A 14349-nucleotide genomic window follows, 5' to 3' on the forward strand; every position below is an offset into this window, starting at 1 on the left:
AATCTTAGCAATATATCAATGATAAAAAAGGCAGACCATGTGATAACCTCATCAAAAGAAATTAATCAGGTTTTTAAGGCATTTTATCAGGATTTATACACATCTTCTGGCCTTGTCAGTGATAAGAAAATGGACACGTTCTTTTCAAACCTAGAATTACCGACACTTACTGTTAGTCAAAAAGAGCAATTGGATACACCTATTACAGAAGCGGAGATAAGAGCGGCTATTTTAGCTATGAAAAATGGAAAGTCGCCAGGCCTTGACGGCTTTCCAATCGAATATTATAAAAATACATTGACATTTTGAGCCCAATATTGCTTAAAGTTTATGTAGAGGCTTACGAATCAGGATCTTTACCGGGTTCTTTTAATGAGGCACTGATATCCTTGATTCCTAAAAAGGATAGAGACTTATCAGATCCAGTAAATTATAGACCTGTTAGTCTTTTGGGGGTTGACTGTAAGATTTTAACAAAAATTTTGGCCTCGCGTTTAGAAAAGGTGCTGCCTTCTGTCATTAATGGGGACCAGGTTGGCTTCATTAAGGGTAGATGTTCGGGAGACAACATGAGGAGACTTATTCATATTATGCACAAAAGTAGGGTTTATTTGGAACCGGTGGTGGCCTTCTCCCTGGATGCGGAGAAGGCTTTCGACCGGGTGGAATGGGGTTTTCTTATGACGGTCCTTAGTAGGTTTGGTTTTGGGTCAGAGTTTATTAATTGGGTGAAGACTATTTATTCAAGTCCAAAAGCAGCTGTTTTAACAAACGGTCTGGTATCAGATTTTTTTCATTTATCCAGGGGAATGAGGCAAGGATGTAGTCCGTCTCCACTGCTTTTCACCATTTTTTTTGGAACCCCTAGCTCAGAAAATTCAGTCAGAGACAAAAATTAAAGGTGTAAGAGCTGGTGGGAGAGAACAGAAATTGTTTCTTTATGCGGATGACATTTTGGCAGTTTTAACAGACCCATCACATTCTCTGCCAGCTTTACTTGAATGTGTTGACTCTTATTCCAGGCTGTCGGGCTACAAGATAAATTGGAGCAAATCGGAGGCTATGCCACTTAATGCACTATGTTATTCTAAATATATCACAGCCTTCAACTTTAAATTTTTACAATCAGGTATGAAATATTTAGGAATATTATTAAACCCGAACCTAGAGGAAATAATGCAAACGAATATGAAACCCCTCCTCCTGAAAATTAAAACTAATTTGGATAAATGGGAAAAATTAAAGATTACTCTGTGGGGGAAAATTAATGTGATTAAAATGGTGATTGCTCCGCAGTTCAATTATGTTTCCATGATGTTACCGGTGAAATTTCCAGTCGATATATTTGTTCAATATGAAAAAATGGTCAAAGATTTTTTATGGGACCGGAAAAGACCAAGGATAAATATAAAGAAAATGTGGTCCTCAAGAGAACATGGGAGGTATGGCTCTTCCTAATGTAAAGCTCTAACTTTGCGTTTGAAATGTCTAGAGTCGTGAAACACTGGACGAAAGCAGAACCACAGCCAAGTTGGATGAAGATTGAGGAAGAGTTGGTGATCTTTATGAGGATGGAGTGATTATGCCCTTTGTTGCAATCATTGAAAAGTTTGGCCTGGAAAGGAAGGGAAATTTTTGGAAATATCTACAGTTCAGAAATTGTATTATGAAAGGGAAGTGTACACAGGAAACAAATCCAGTTGTGGATTTTTGTAATCTACCTGATGGAGCCCATAGGGCGGCTTTATTTTATAAATTGTTTAATAACTGTATGTATGTGAAAACTTGAGGCTTATTTGGCAGAGAGATTTGGGCTGTGATATTGATAAAGAAATATGGGACAAAATAATTTTACATTCAGGTAAATATACTAGAGAGGCTAGAGGGAAATTCACTCAGTCTAAATTAATACATAGATGGTATTTCACTCCTAAACTTAAGAATGGGGCTTATAGCAAATGATACATGCTGGAAATGCCAGTTGGTCACTGGGACATTTATGCATGCACTGTGGGAATGTCACAGCGTGTTTCCATTCTGGGAAAAAGTGTTGGATTGTATAGGGAGGTGGATTGGTAAGAGAATACCCAGGTCACCAAGATTATGTATATTAGGTGATCAGTTATGCCAGGCATAACTGAATGTGAATACATGGTTTTAAAAGGGGGAACTTTGGCTGCAGCCAGGGTTATTCTTGGTGTCTGGAAAGACCCTGCTTGCCCAGATTTTGACAGGTGGATGGATAACATTCTGAAAATTGTTTCATATGAAAAATTATTGGCAAGGTTAAATGACGATTCAGATGTTTTTGCTAAATCTTGGGGAAAGATATTTGACTAAGTGTTATTGTACACACTTTCATACACTTACAGAACCTATGTATAGATCTTATTGGTTGTTGTGATTCCTCGGACCCAAGAAATATGGTAAATGTCTTCTACTACTGCTGTCTGTCCAATGTTAGTGCTGTTGAAAAAGTTGTAAAGCAAACTAAAATTTTCATTACAAAAAAAAAAAAAAAAAGAATTATCTCTACCGTTGTCTAGGAACCTGTAGGACACCTTTGTATTTAACAAGAGAATTTTCACATCATTTAAGGCCGACGCATTAGGAGATTAAATTTAAAGGCTCATAATTCAGAACAAGGTTAACTACTTCTTCCTCATACATTTAAGTTTCTAAGCATCTTATTACTCAATTCCTAAAATGTTTTCTCAAACCGTCCTTAACGTCATAAGCTGTACTACAATATTTCAAGGAACAGCACAAGCTTTTAACCTCATGTTTTTATTAGACATGACACAATACATGCAGACATAAATGATCTCTTGCATGTTAATTAGCTTCCCTTGCAATTCATTTTCTGGTTGGACCCATGTGGAGGTACGTAAGCCATCATGAAAAATGCAATCAGGAGCCTCTCTTTTCAGGGATAGCATATTGTTGCACTTCGATGGATCTTTTTGCTAGGATATAAACTGAGGAAAAAGAGACATTTACATTAAATACCAAAGTGTTGTCATCTGTGCCATTTTAAACACCAAACTTACCGTGGTCGCCCACCGTCTCGTTGAGGCCCGAGTGGTCGCCCACCGTCTCGTTGAGGCCCGAGTGGTCGCCCACCGTCTCGTTGAGGCCCGAGTGGTCGCCCACCGTCTCGTTGAGGCCCGAGTGGTCGCCCACCGTCTCGTTGAGGCCCGAGTGGTCGCCCACCGTCTCGTTGAGGCCCGAGTGGTCGCCCACCGTCTCGTTGAGGCCCGAGTGGTCGCCCACCGTCTCGTTGAGGCCCGAGTGGTCGCCCACCGTCTCGTTGAGGCCCGAGTGGTCGCCCACCGTCTCGTTGTGGCTGGTGGTGTTGGGCGTTACATGGTGAGGGATGGATACAACAATCTTCTCCGTTTGAATCTTCTGTAGGGTTTGCTCTGGTCCTTTAACAATCTGAACTTGTCCAACTGAAGTCTTAACTTCCACTTCATTGGTTTCCATTTGAACTGATGGAATAAAAACAAGGTTAACATCAACTTCATATCAAATAAAAAAAAAAAAAAAGGATGTCATTTTAGCTTAATAATTGCAGTGCTTAGTCCTATTAGCTTACCTTCTTTAGCATTCTGCTGCAACACAGATTCCAATGACTGGAGAAGCTTGATGGTGTTCGATATTGAAGTATCGTTGTCAGAAAGATCTAAATGGGAGAAAGTGTCATTAAAACAAAAATCTCCTCCTTAAACTCACCCCTCCATCATTTCTACCTCTCTGGTTTCTTAGCAACCCTTCATCTTGTCTTGCATTTTCTCTACCATAAGGCAAACAATAGCCTGTTGAACAGGAAAAAAAAGTTACCTAAACTGTAAACATGCATTTCAATTCATTCCTGTGAGTTTAATTTTATATCATGAAAAACCACAAATCCAATATTCAACCTTTGGCGAGCCAAACAGTCAGCACACAAAGAAGCAGGGTTCTAGCAGCTTCCATTGTTTCACTGATGATTGAAGGTGTGGCACACATGGGTCTTTATAGAGCTCACAGGCAGGTGACACAGCTGTGGTTCATTATCTAGATTAGGGTCCACTCAGAGGAGAAAAATATGAAGAATATTCAGAGAACTGCCTGAACAGTGAATTCAACCTGTAACAACCACTTAATGAAGATACTTGGGAAGTTTTCATCCTTGGAATGTTAATGTTGGATATCTTGAAAGTTTACCATCAACATGATCATTAGTTGTAAAATCCATAATAAGTTAAATAAAACTTTACTAATATATATATATATATATATATATATATATATATATAAATATATATATTTATATATATAATGCTAATATAACCTTTATCATAGCATGGATATATCATATCACTATTATGATTAAGACCTTCGAAGATGACGCTACAACGTAAAAAGATACAAAATGTTGGTAGTTTGACCTTGTTTCTGTTAGGCAGGTCCCTTAGTTTTATAGTTAACATTTTCAATTTTAAAAAAATGTGAAACTGAAAGCTGCTTTGGGTTTAATTGAGCATTTACATTTTTTTGTTTTTTAATGATTTACATATTGTATTTATTAAGAGTTCTCAATTCTCCATGTGTTCATAAAGTGTAACAGATTTAAATTGTTTTCATGTACCAGTATTTAAAAAAAAAAAAGATATGGAATTTGCTGGTTTAAAAACCCTGTCTTATTATTTAAGGGACATTTGTTTTTCTTTTTTACATTTACTTTTTCTTTTAAAGTACATTTAGTAGCATGCATTTTTATTTTACTCAAGTAAGGGAGCGACTTCACTACTTTTACATTTCCCAGAGTCATTTTTTTTTTTTTTTTTTCAAGTATCTATACTTTCACTTGAATGCTGAAGACTAGTACTTTTGCCACTTCTGGTTTTAGTGCACACTGTTTGTGAAATGAACCGCTCAGGATTGTGGGTAGGCAGCAGACACTTTAACAACATTTCTTCTCAGTTTGTTCTGAAGCTCCAGAGTAGGGAAGCAGAGACCTCTACTGGTAGAAAAGTAAATTACACATACAATAGTCCAGTCAGTGGTTCTCCAAGGTACTCAATTTCTCTTATTTCTAAAACCAAGTACCCCCTTTGTTGGACTAGAACATTTTGTTCAGAATACAATAATAAACAACTACATAATATAATGATGGAATGAATGAGTAATAAAAACACTAACTTTGGAAATAAGTGCAAAAAAACAGTATTAAGTGCCTCCTGAATGGGTTTATTTTGATAGTTTTTATCATTTCCGGTCATTTCCCTCCTGGTGTGGGACCAAGACGGATATTTGTATTTTAAGTTCATGTTCTAAAGAAGATTATTTTCATTATCATTATTATGATTATCATCATTAAATAAGTTAAATGAGTTGTGTAATATATCTCTATAGATACATATTGCATGTACAGTATGTGTATATGTGTGTATAGTGGATGACTTGTAAGGAAAAGCAGGATTATCAGATTGATTATCATTTATATTAATATTTATCAGTGTTATAGTTGCTCTCAAAAGCCTCTCTTGTTTCTGTAATACTGTACATATTCCATGTTGTCACCAATAAAATGAACATTTTCAAAGAGCCTATAGGATTTTGTTATATTCAATTTAGATATTTTAATACGATGATACGCCCATTTTGTTTAAATCAACAGAAATTAAATTTATAAATAAATATCAAATTCAGCATTTCTCTTATATTTAATGACTGAAAGCAATGTTTACCGTGTAAAACATGTTTTTACATATTCTTGAAACCATTAGTACACATTATAAATGTATTAAACACTACCTTACGCCTTTAGAGGGAGGGATATTGTTGTCTTTATATTTATTATTCTAAATATTTAATTTTTTTAACATAATCACCAGTGTTTGGCTCAGTTGATCGCCCACATTTGCGCAACGTTTTTATTCCAAGTCTTGCCTTAATTTATTCATCTTTAGCAACACTGCTAATGACTTTCACAGATACAAGATTTATTTTATTTTATTTTATTTCATTTTATTTTATTTTAACCACAAAACAAATGTATTAAGGTGTTAAGTAGTGCTACAGGAGCCCCGCTCATATTCAATTTCCCACTAGAGGCAGTTGAGCCAAAACCAGGCGCTATAGCTTTAAATGGAGCTCATTGTTTACAGGTAGTCATGGTAACGCAGGCTAAAAGATGAAAGATGATTAGCATTAACCGCAGTGTGAGTTCTGCAGCAGGATTTACAACAGTGACTAAAGGAGGTCTAATATCATTAAAACATTGACCAGCAGAGGTCAGCAGTGACCAAGGTTTGTGACCAAAGGTTTTTAGTATTATTGTAAACTTTTATAATAATATTGTAATATTGTAAATATGGGTATTTATTCAGATACATTCCTGAATCAAGTAAAATAAAATAAAAAATACTGCTTTTTTCATAATATTGAAAATTGGAACTACTTTGTCACAACAAACCCTACTCAAATCTAGTCTATTTTAACATTTACTATTTATTCAGAACTGTTTTATTTAATATATCATTCCATTGGTGTGGAAGCTCTTTTGTGAAACTTTTGCTAATTTAATTGATTGAAAACGAACAGTTTAGCAAGACTTGTCAATTCAATAGCAATGTAAATAAAGAAATATATAAATACTTACACAGTTAATATCCAGCAACAAACAGTGACTGAGTTTTTACATTCAACACCACGTATAAAACTGACTAAGCACTAATGTGCTCTGACCACATTGTTCTGGTTTAAACATTTTATTATTATTATTATTATTTTAATAATATAAACAGGAAGTAGTGTTTTTATGTATTTATGTTTATAGTTTTTTCCCCACTTTTTCATTTTCCATGCCAGTTTGAACATCTTCAATCACAAACCAGGATACCGGACTTGACAATGCCTAAGGCTAAAAGGTTTAAGGCAAACAGGGTGGAGATGTACCCAAAGGATCAGGTCCAGGGGTCCAAATCTACCCCCCTTGATGACAGCCTGACCGGCCTCGACTGGCTACAGAACTATTCCATCCAGACCTCAGACCCACATCGGCCCAGCGTCCCCGAGTGTCCCTCCTCCCAGGAGCAGCTCTTCCATAAAAGCCTTGGCACAGACTCTCCATCCAACCTCGGCAGCGACTCCACCGTTGGTCCCCTGTTCTCCAGGTACCAGGGTTGGGGTCAATTATAACTGTAATCACGTATAAGATGATTAATTACAATTATGGCGTAATCATAGACGCAATTGTATTTTTAAAAATCTGTTGCCATGTTGTAATCGTATTTAAATTGTAATTGAGTTTAGAAAATTGACTTTGTAATTGTAATTGCCATAAAAATTCTCTAAAAATTGTCAATCACAATTTAAAGCAAAACTGGGGATTCATGTTACAGTTCTATGTTTAGTTTTACACATATGTAGTTAATTATTGAAATATGTTTCATTTCAAGCTTTCTACCATTTTCGAGGGGGTTTTCTGACACAAAACAGTCTCAGACGCCCCACACCAAAAATATTAAAACCTGTATTTTTCTTGATTAAGACGTTTAACAAATTAAATGAATTAGATATTTGTTTTTAGTGTATTTTACAGCTGATTTAGGACCAGTTATCATAAGAGATGCTAACAGAAAGCTAACACATTAGGAAGGTTAACTTTTATCAGGTTATTTATTACAGGCTCATTAATTATGATTAATTGTAATTGAACTTTAGTAATTGAATATGCAACTGTAATTGACTTTCTGAGATTAAAAAATAATTGCAATTTAAATGTAATTGGAAAAAAAAAGGCTGGTCACTGTAATTGTAATTGAATTTTAATTGAATATGGGTAATTGAAAACGTTATTGTAACTGAAAAATGTATTTGACCCCAACCCAGGTACCCTCTGGTGGAGGTGGACTACAAGACCAACCCCAAAGCCAAACCACCTCATTCCCACGCTACTCTCATCTACAAGGCCATGCAGGCCAGCGGACAATCCAAAGTCACTTTGTCCACCATCTACGAGTGGATACAAGAGAATTTCTGCTACTACAGACACGCAAAGCCCACCTGGCAGGTAACTGACACCCACTTTTATTATTTATGAGTGTCCATCTCCCTTCATGTCTCATCATTTACTCATATTTTCTCAATGGCTTTGTAATAAAATCTTGCTTTTATTGTGTCTTTGTTACAGAACTCTATTCGTCACACTTTGACCCTCAACAAGTGTTTCAAAAAGGTCCCTCGACAGAATGGTGAGCCCGGCAAGGGAGGGTTCTGGCAAATCGACCCAGAGCATTCAGACATGTTTGACAACGGGATCCTCAGACGTAGGAAACTGCCAGAGAACCATGACAGAAACCTGCTAAGGAACAAACTTTTTCAGGGTTATCAGGGCACTACAAGCACTTCTTCTGTTCATGAAGTTGTGCGTCCTGAACAGAAGCCCCTGTCATCTACAGAAAACAGAGAGACCACGAGGTCTACAGAGACACCACTTGACTATGACATTGTAGCAGCAGCTTGTAATGACATTATTGGTGGGGATTGTAGCACCTTGAAGGTTTTGGAAAGCACCGCTGCTGTTGAGGTTCTGGAACCAACAGGAGACCAGGCAAGGTGGTGGGAAGGAGGAGGAGGAGATGTGATGAACCACCACCTGTCCTATGACTACATGAACCTGTGCACCACCACCATGGACGGTACAGTTAATGTAGCAGAGCTCCAAATGCCTCTGCAGGATCTCCATCAGCATCAGGACCAACAGCATTTGGTGCATCTGGATGAGTCCTCGGTGAAATTCTCTGAGCAGCCATGGGTGGAGGTCACAGTGCTGACAGAGAACGTACCTCCAACCCTGGATCAAGGCTTTGGTGTGAGTGAGGGCGTCTTCACAGCTACCTGTGACCTTCCACCACCAACAACACTGACTGTCCTATAACAATCCTCTTAAGAATCCTCCCACATTACACCTCATTACTTCATGCCCTCTTTCACTTTACTCAATGCCATCATACAATTCACGTGTTATATGGACGTTTGTAATCACAAGTGTATGTATATATTGTTTGAAGTTTGTATTTCTTTTTTGATTTTCAATTAATATTTGGTTCAGTATTTTCATTTGTCTTCTGATATAAATTTTTGTGAACTTTGTATATTAGTTTTCCTCTATTTCTTTAATGTGTGCTAAATAAATAAATTACATCCTTTCCATAACCTGCTTTGCTCCCTTGGACTGTAAATCCTTTGTTTTACTCTTTGACTGAAAGTCAAGTATGATGACAACGAACCAACCCAGCTCGCCCTAAAAATGACACAATGAAGGACAGGTTAAGGGAACAGACAAAACTTGACTACCTGAAGCTGGATTTAAATGCAAGAAGGGAGATTAGGGTGGCGGTGTTTGCATATACAGTAGTCCCTTGTTTATCGCAGGGGTTACGTTCTAAAAATAATTTGCAATAGGCAAAATCCGTGAAGTAGTCAGCTTTATTTTTTACAATGATACATGTTATAGCTGTTTAATGAAGCAAGTCCATTACTTGTTGGATAAAAGACGCATGCATATTATGTTTTGTAAACAAATGTTTTTTTATTGTCTTTCCCATGGTTGTGGACCTGCAACAGAGAGTAAAGTATGGGTGAAACTAAACGTAAAATTGTGTGAAAAATGAACTTTACTTTATCTCTGGTCTGGTCCCAGGTGTTCTGGCTAAAAGATTCCCCAGAGAGCCGGAACACCTTAAGAAGGTTCCAGGAGGGACCATTGTGTGAGGAGCAGGAGGGGTGTTTGATTTAAATGTTGTGCTAAATTAGATGTTTGTTTTTAATATAGTTTACTTAAAACTTCCAATCTATTTTTTTTTTTTATTTTATTTTTTTTTTTACAGCCTTCACCATAGGCTCTATATAAGAAAACATAACACTAGTTTTGTCAAATTTCCATAGATTACTATTGTAGCAACTGGTACTGTCCCATTACAAGTTAACTTTTTGCAGGATCCAAATAAAAAAAAACTTACAGGAATTGTAAGTTTAAAAACCTGACTTCAGGACTTTACTTGTGCTGCTCTAACCATAGTAGTAGAATGTGACAGGAAGGTTATTACTACAGAAAGTATAGATTCAGTCAGATCAATTTCTAAAGTACAACTCACGCTAAGTTTTGTATGAGTAAGTGGAACATCTTCAACGACAGTTATTAATATTAATCTGTTCTTCATTCTTTAACTACCTCACTCCCACAACAACTCTGCATTTAGAATTACCTCTACCGTTGTCTAGGAACCTGTAGGACACCTTTGTATTTAACAGGGGAACTTTCACATCATTTAAGGCCGACGCATTAGGAGATTACATTTAAAGGCTCATAATTCAGAATAAAGATAACTACTTTTTCCTCCTACATTTTAGTTTCTAAGCATCTTATTACTCAATTCCTAAAATGTTTTCTCAAACTGTCCTTAACGTCTTAAGCTGAACTACAACATTTCAAGGAACAGCACAAGCTTTTAACCTCATGTTTTTATTAGACATGATACAATACATGCAGACATAAATGATCTCTTGCATGTTAATTAGCCTCCCTTGCAATTCATTTTCTGGTTGGACCCATGTGGAGGAACGTAAGCCATCATGAAGAATGCAATCAGGAGCCTCTCTTTTCAGGGATAGCATATTGTTGCACTTCGATGGATCTTTTTGCTAGGATATAAACTGAGGAAAAAGACATTTACATTAAATACCAAAGTGTCGTCATCTGTGCCATTTAAACACCAAACTTACCGTGGTCGCCCACCGTCTCGTTGTGGCCCGGGTGGTTTGCCAGATATGACAAGTAACAAAGTACAAATACTTCTTTCAGTAGTTTTTTTCTGGTATCTGTACATTACTCTACTTTTTATTTATTTATTTTTTTTACTTGTTACTTTAAAAGAAAAAAAAAAAACGTCTGTACTTTCTACTCTTTACATTTAAAAAATGAACTTGTTACTTTTAAGACCTTCGAAGATGACGCTACAACGTAAAAAGACACAAAATGTTGGTAGTTTGACCTTGTTTCTGTTAGGCAGGTCCCTTAGTTTTATAGTTAACATTTTCAATTTTAAAAAAATGTGAAACTCAAAGCTGCTCTGGGTTTAATTGAGCATTTACATTTTTTTTTTTTTTTTAATGATTTACAAATTGTATTTATTAAGAGTTCTCAATTCTCCATGTGTTCATAAAGTGTAACAGATTTAAATTGTTTTCATGTACCAGTATTTTAAAAAAAAAAAAAAGATATGGGATTTGCTGGTTTAAAAACCCTGTCTTATTATTTAAGGGACATTTGTTTTTCTTTTTTACATTTACTTTTTCTTTAAAGTACATTCAGTAGCATGCATTTTTATTTTACTCAAGTAAGGGAGCGACTTCAATACTTTTACATTTCCCAGAGTCATTTTTGTTTTTTTTTTTTCAAGTATCTATACTTTCACTTGAATGCTGAAGACTAGTACTTTTGCCACTTCTGGTTTTAGTGCACACTGTTTGTGAAATGAACCGCTCAGGATTGTGGGTAGGCAGCAGACACTTAAACAACATTTCTTCTGAGTTTGTTCTGAAGCTCCAGAGTAGGGAAGCAGAGACCTCTACTGGTAGAAAAGTAAATTACACATACAATAGTCCAGTCAGTGGTTCTCCAAGGTACTCAATTTCTCTTATTTCTAAAACCAAGTACCCCCTTTGTTGGACTAGAACATTTTGTTCAGAATACAATAATAAACAACTACATATTATAATGTTGGAATGAATGAGTAATAAAAACACTAACTTTGCAAATAAGTGCAAAAAAACAGTATTAAGTGCCTCCTGAATGGGTTTATTTTGATAGTTTTTATCATTTCCGGTCATTTCCCTCCTGGTGTGGGACCAAGACGGATATTTGTATTTTAAGTTCATGTTCTAAAGAAGATTATTTTCATTATCATTATTATGATTATCATCATTAAATTAAGTTAAATGAGTTGTGTAATATATCTCTATAGCTACATATTGCATGTACAGTATGTGTATATGTGTGTATAGTGGATGACTTGTAAGGAAAAGCAGGATTATCATATTGATTATCATTTATATTAATATTTATCAGTGTTATAGTTGCTCTCAAAAGCCTCTCTTGTTGCTGTAATACTGTACATATTCCATGTTGTCACCAATAAAATGAACATTTTCAAAGAGCCTATAGGATTTTGTTAAATTCAATTTAGATATTTTAATACGATTATATGCCCATTTTGTTTAAATCAACAGAAATTAAATTTATAAATTAATATCAAAATCACCATTTCTCTTTTATTTAATGACTGAAAGCAATGTTTACATGTTTTTACATATTCTTGAAACCATTAGTACACATTATAAATGTATTAAACACTACCTTACGCCTTAAGAGGGAGGGATATTGTTGTCTTTATATTTATTATTCTAAATATTTAATTTTTTTTAACATAATCACCACTGTTTGGCTCAGTTTATCGCCCACATTTGCACAACGTTTTTATTCCAAGTCTTGCCTTAATTTATTCATCTTTAGCAACACTGCTAATGACTTCCACAGATACAAGACTTATTTTATTTTATTTTATTTTAACCACAAAACAAATGTATTAAGGTGTTAAGTAGTGCTACAGGAGCCCCGCTCATATTCAATTTCCCACTAGAGGCAGTTGAGCCAAAACCAGGCGCTATAGCTTTAAATGCAGCTCATTGTTTACAGGTAGTCATGGTAACGCAGGCTAAAAGATGAAAGATGATTAGCATTAACCGCAGTGAGTTCTGCAGCAGGATTTACAACAGTGACTAAAGGAGGTCTAATATCATTAAAACATTGACCAGCAGAGGTCAGCAGTGACCAAGGTTTGTGACCAAAGGTTTTTAGTAATATTGTCAACTTTTATAATAATATTGTAATATTGTAAATATGGGTATTTATTCAGATACATTCCTGAATCAAGTAAAATAAAATAAAAAATACTGCTTTTTTCATAATATTGAAAATTGGAACTACTTTGTCACAACAAACCCTACTCAAATCTAGTCTATTTTAACATTTACTATTTATTCAGAACTGTTTTATTTAATATATCATTCCATTGGTGTGGAAGCTCTTTTGTGAAACTTTTGCTAATTTAATTGATTGAAAACGAACAGTTTAGCAAGACTTGTCAATTCAATAGCAATGTAAATAAAGAAATATATAAATACTTACACAGTTAATATCCAGCAACAAACAGTGACTGAGTTTTTACATTCAACACCACGTATAAAACTGACTAAGCACTAATGTGCTCTGACCACATTGTTCTGGTTTAAACATTTTATTATTATTATTATTATTTTAATAATATAAACAGGAAGTAGTGTTTTTATGTATTTATGTTTATAGTTTTTTCCCCACTTTTTCATTTTCCATGTCAGTTTGAACATCTTCAATCACAAACCAGGATACCGGACTTGACAATGCCTAAAGCTAAAAGGTTTAAGGCAAACAGGGTGGAGATGTACCCAAAGGATCAGGTCCAGGGGTCCAAATCTACCCCCCTTGATGACAGCCTGACCGGCCTCGACTGGCTACAGAACTATTCCATCCAGACCTCAGACCCACATCGGCCCAGCGTCCCCGAGTGTCCCTCCTCCCAGGAGCAGCTCTTCCATAAAAGCCTTGTCACAGACTCTCCATCCAACCTCGGCAGCGACTCCACCGTTGGTCCCCTGTTCTCCAGGTACCAGGGTTGGGGTCAATTATAACTGTAATCACGTATAAGATGATTAATTACAATTATGGCGTAATCATAGACGCAATTGTATTTTTAAAAATCTGTTGCCATGTTGTAATCGTATTTAAATTGTAATTGAGTTTAGAAAATTGACTTTGTAATTGTAATTGCCATAAAAATTCTCTAAAAATTGTCAATCACAATTTAAAGCAAAACTGGGGATTCATGTTACAGTTCTATGTTTAATTTTACACATATGTAGTTAATTATTGAAATACGTTTCATTTTCGAGGGGGTTTTCTGACACAAAACAGTCTCACACCAAAAATATTAAAACCTGTATTTTTCTTGATTAAGACGTTTAACAAATTAAATGAATTAGATATTTGTTTTTAGTGTATTTTACAGCTGATTTAGGACCAGTTATCATAAGAGATGCTAACAGAAAGCTAACACATTAGGAAGGTTAACTTTTATTAGGTTATTTATTACAGGCTCATTAATTATGATTAATTGTAATTGAACTTTAGTAATTGAATATGCAATTGTAATTGACTTTCTGAGATTAAAAAATAATTGTAATTTAATTGTAATTGGAAAA

General features: G+C 35.4%; 1 protein-coding gene across 1 annotated transcript; it reads left to right on the plus strand.

Moving 5' to 3' along the window:
* The first annotated feature begins 6215 nt into the window (after positions 1–6215).
* LOC114481845 (forkhead box protein J1-B-like) lies at positions 6216–8929 on the plus strand. The gene is made up of 4 exons (XM_028476900.1): positions 6216–6297; positions 6859–7163; positions 7882–8062; positions 8183–8929. The coding sequence occupies exons 2-4, from the start codon at positions 6901–6903 to the stop codon at positions 8927–8929; spliced, it is 1191 nt and encodes a 396-aa protein (XP_028332701.1). The 5' UTR covers positions 6216–6297; positions 6859–6900.
* Positions 8930–14349: the final 5420 nt, after the last annotated feature.

The sequence above is a fragment of the Gouania willdenowi genome, chromosome 19 (genome assembly GCF_900634775.1).
Source record: "Gouania willdenowi chromosome 19, fGouWil2.1, whole genome shotgun sequence".
Taxonomy (NCBI): Eukaryota; Metazoa; Chordata; class Actinopteri; order Blenniiformes; family Gobiesocidae; genus Gouania; species Gouania willdenowi.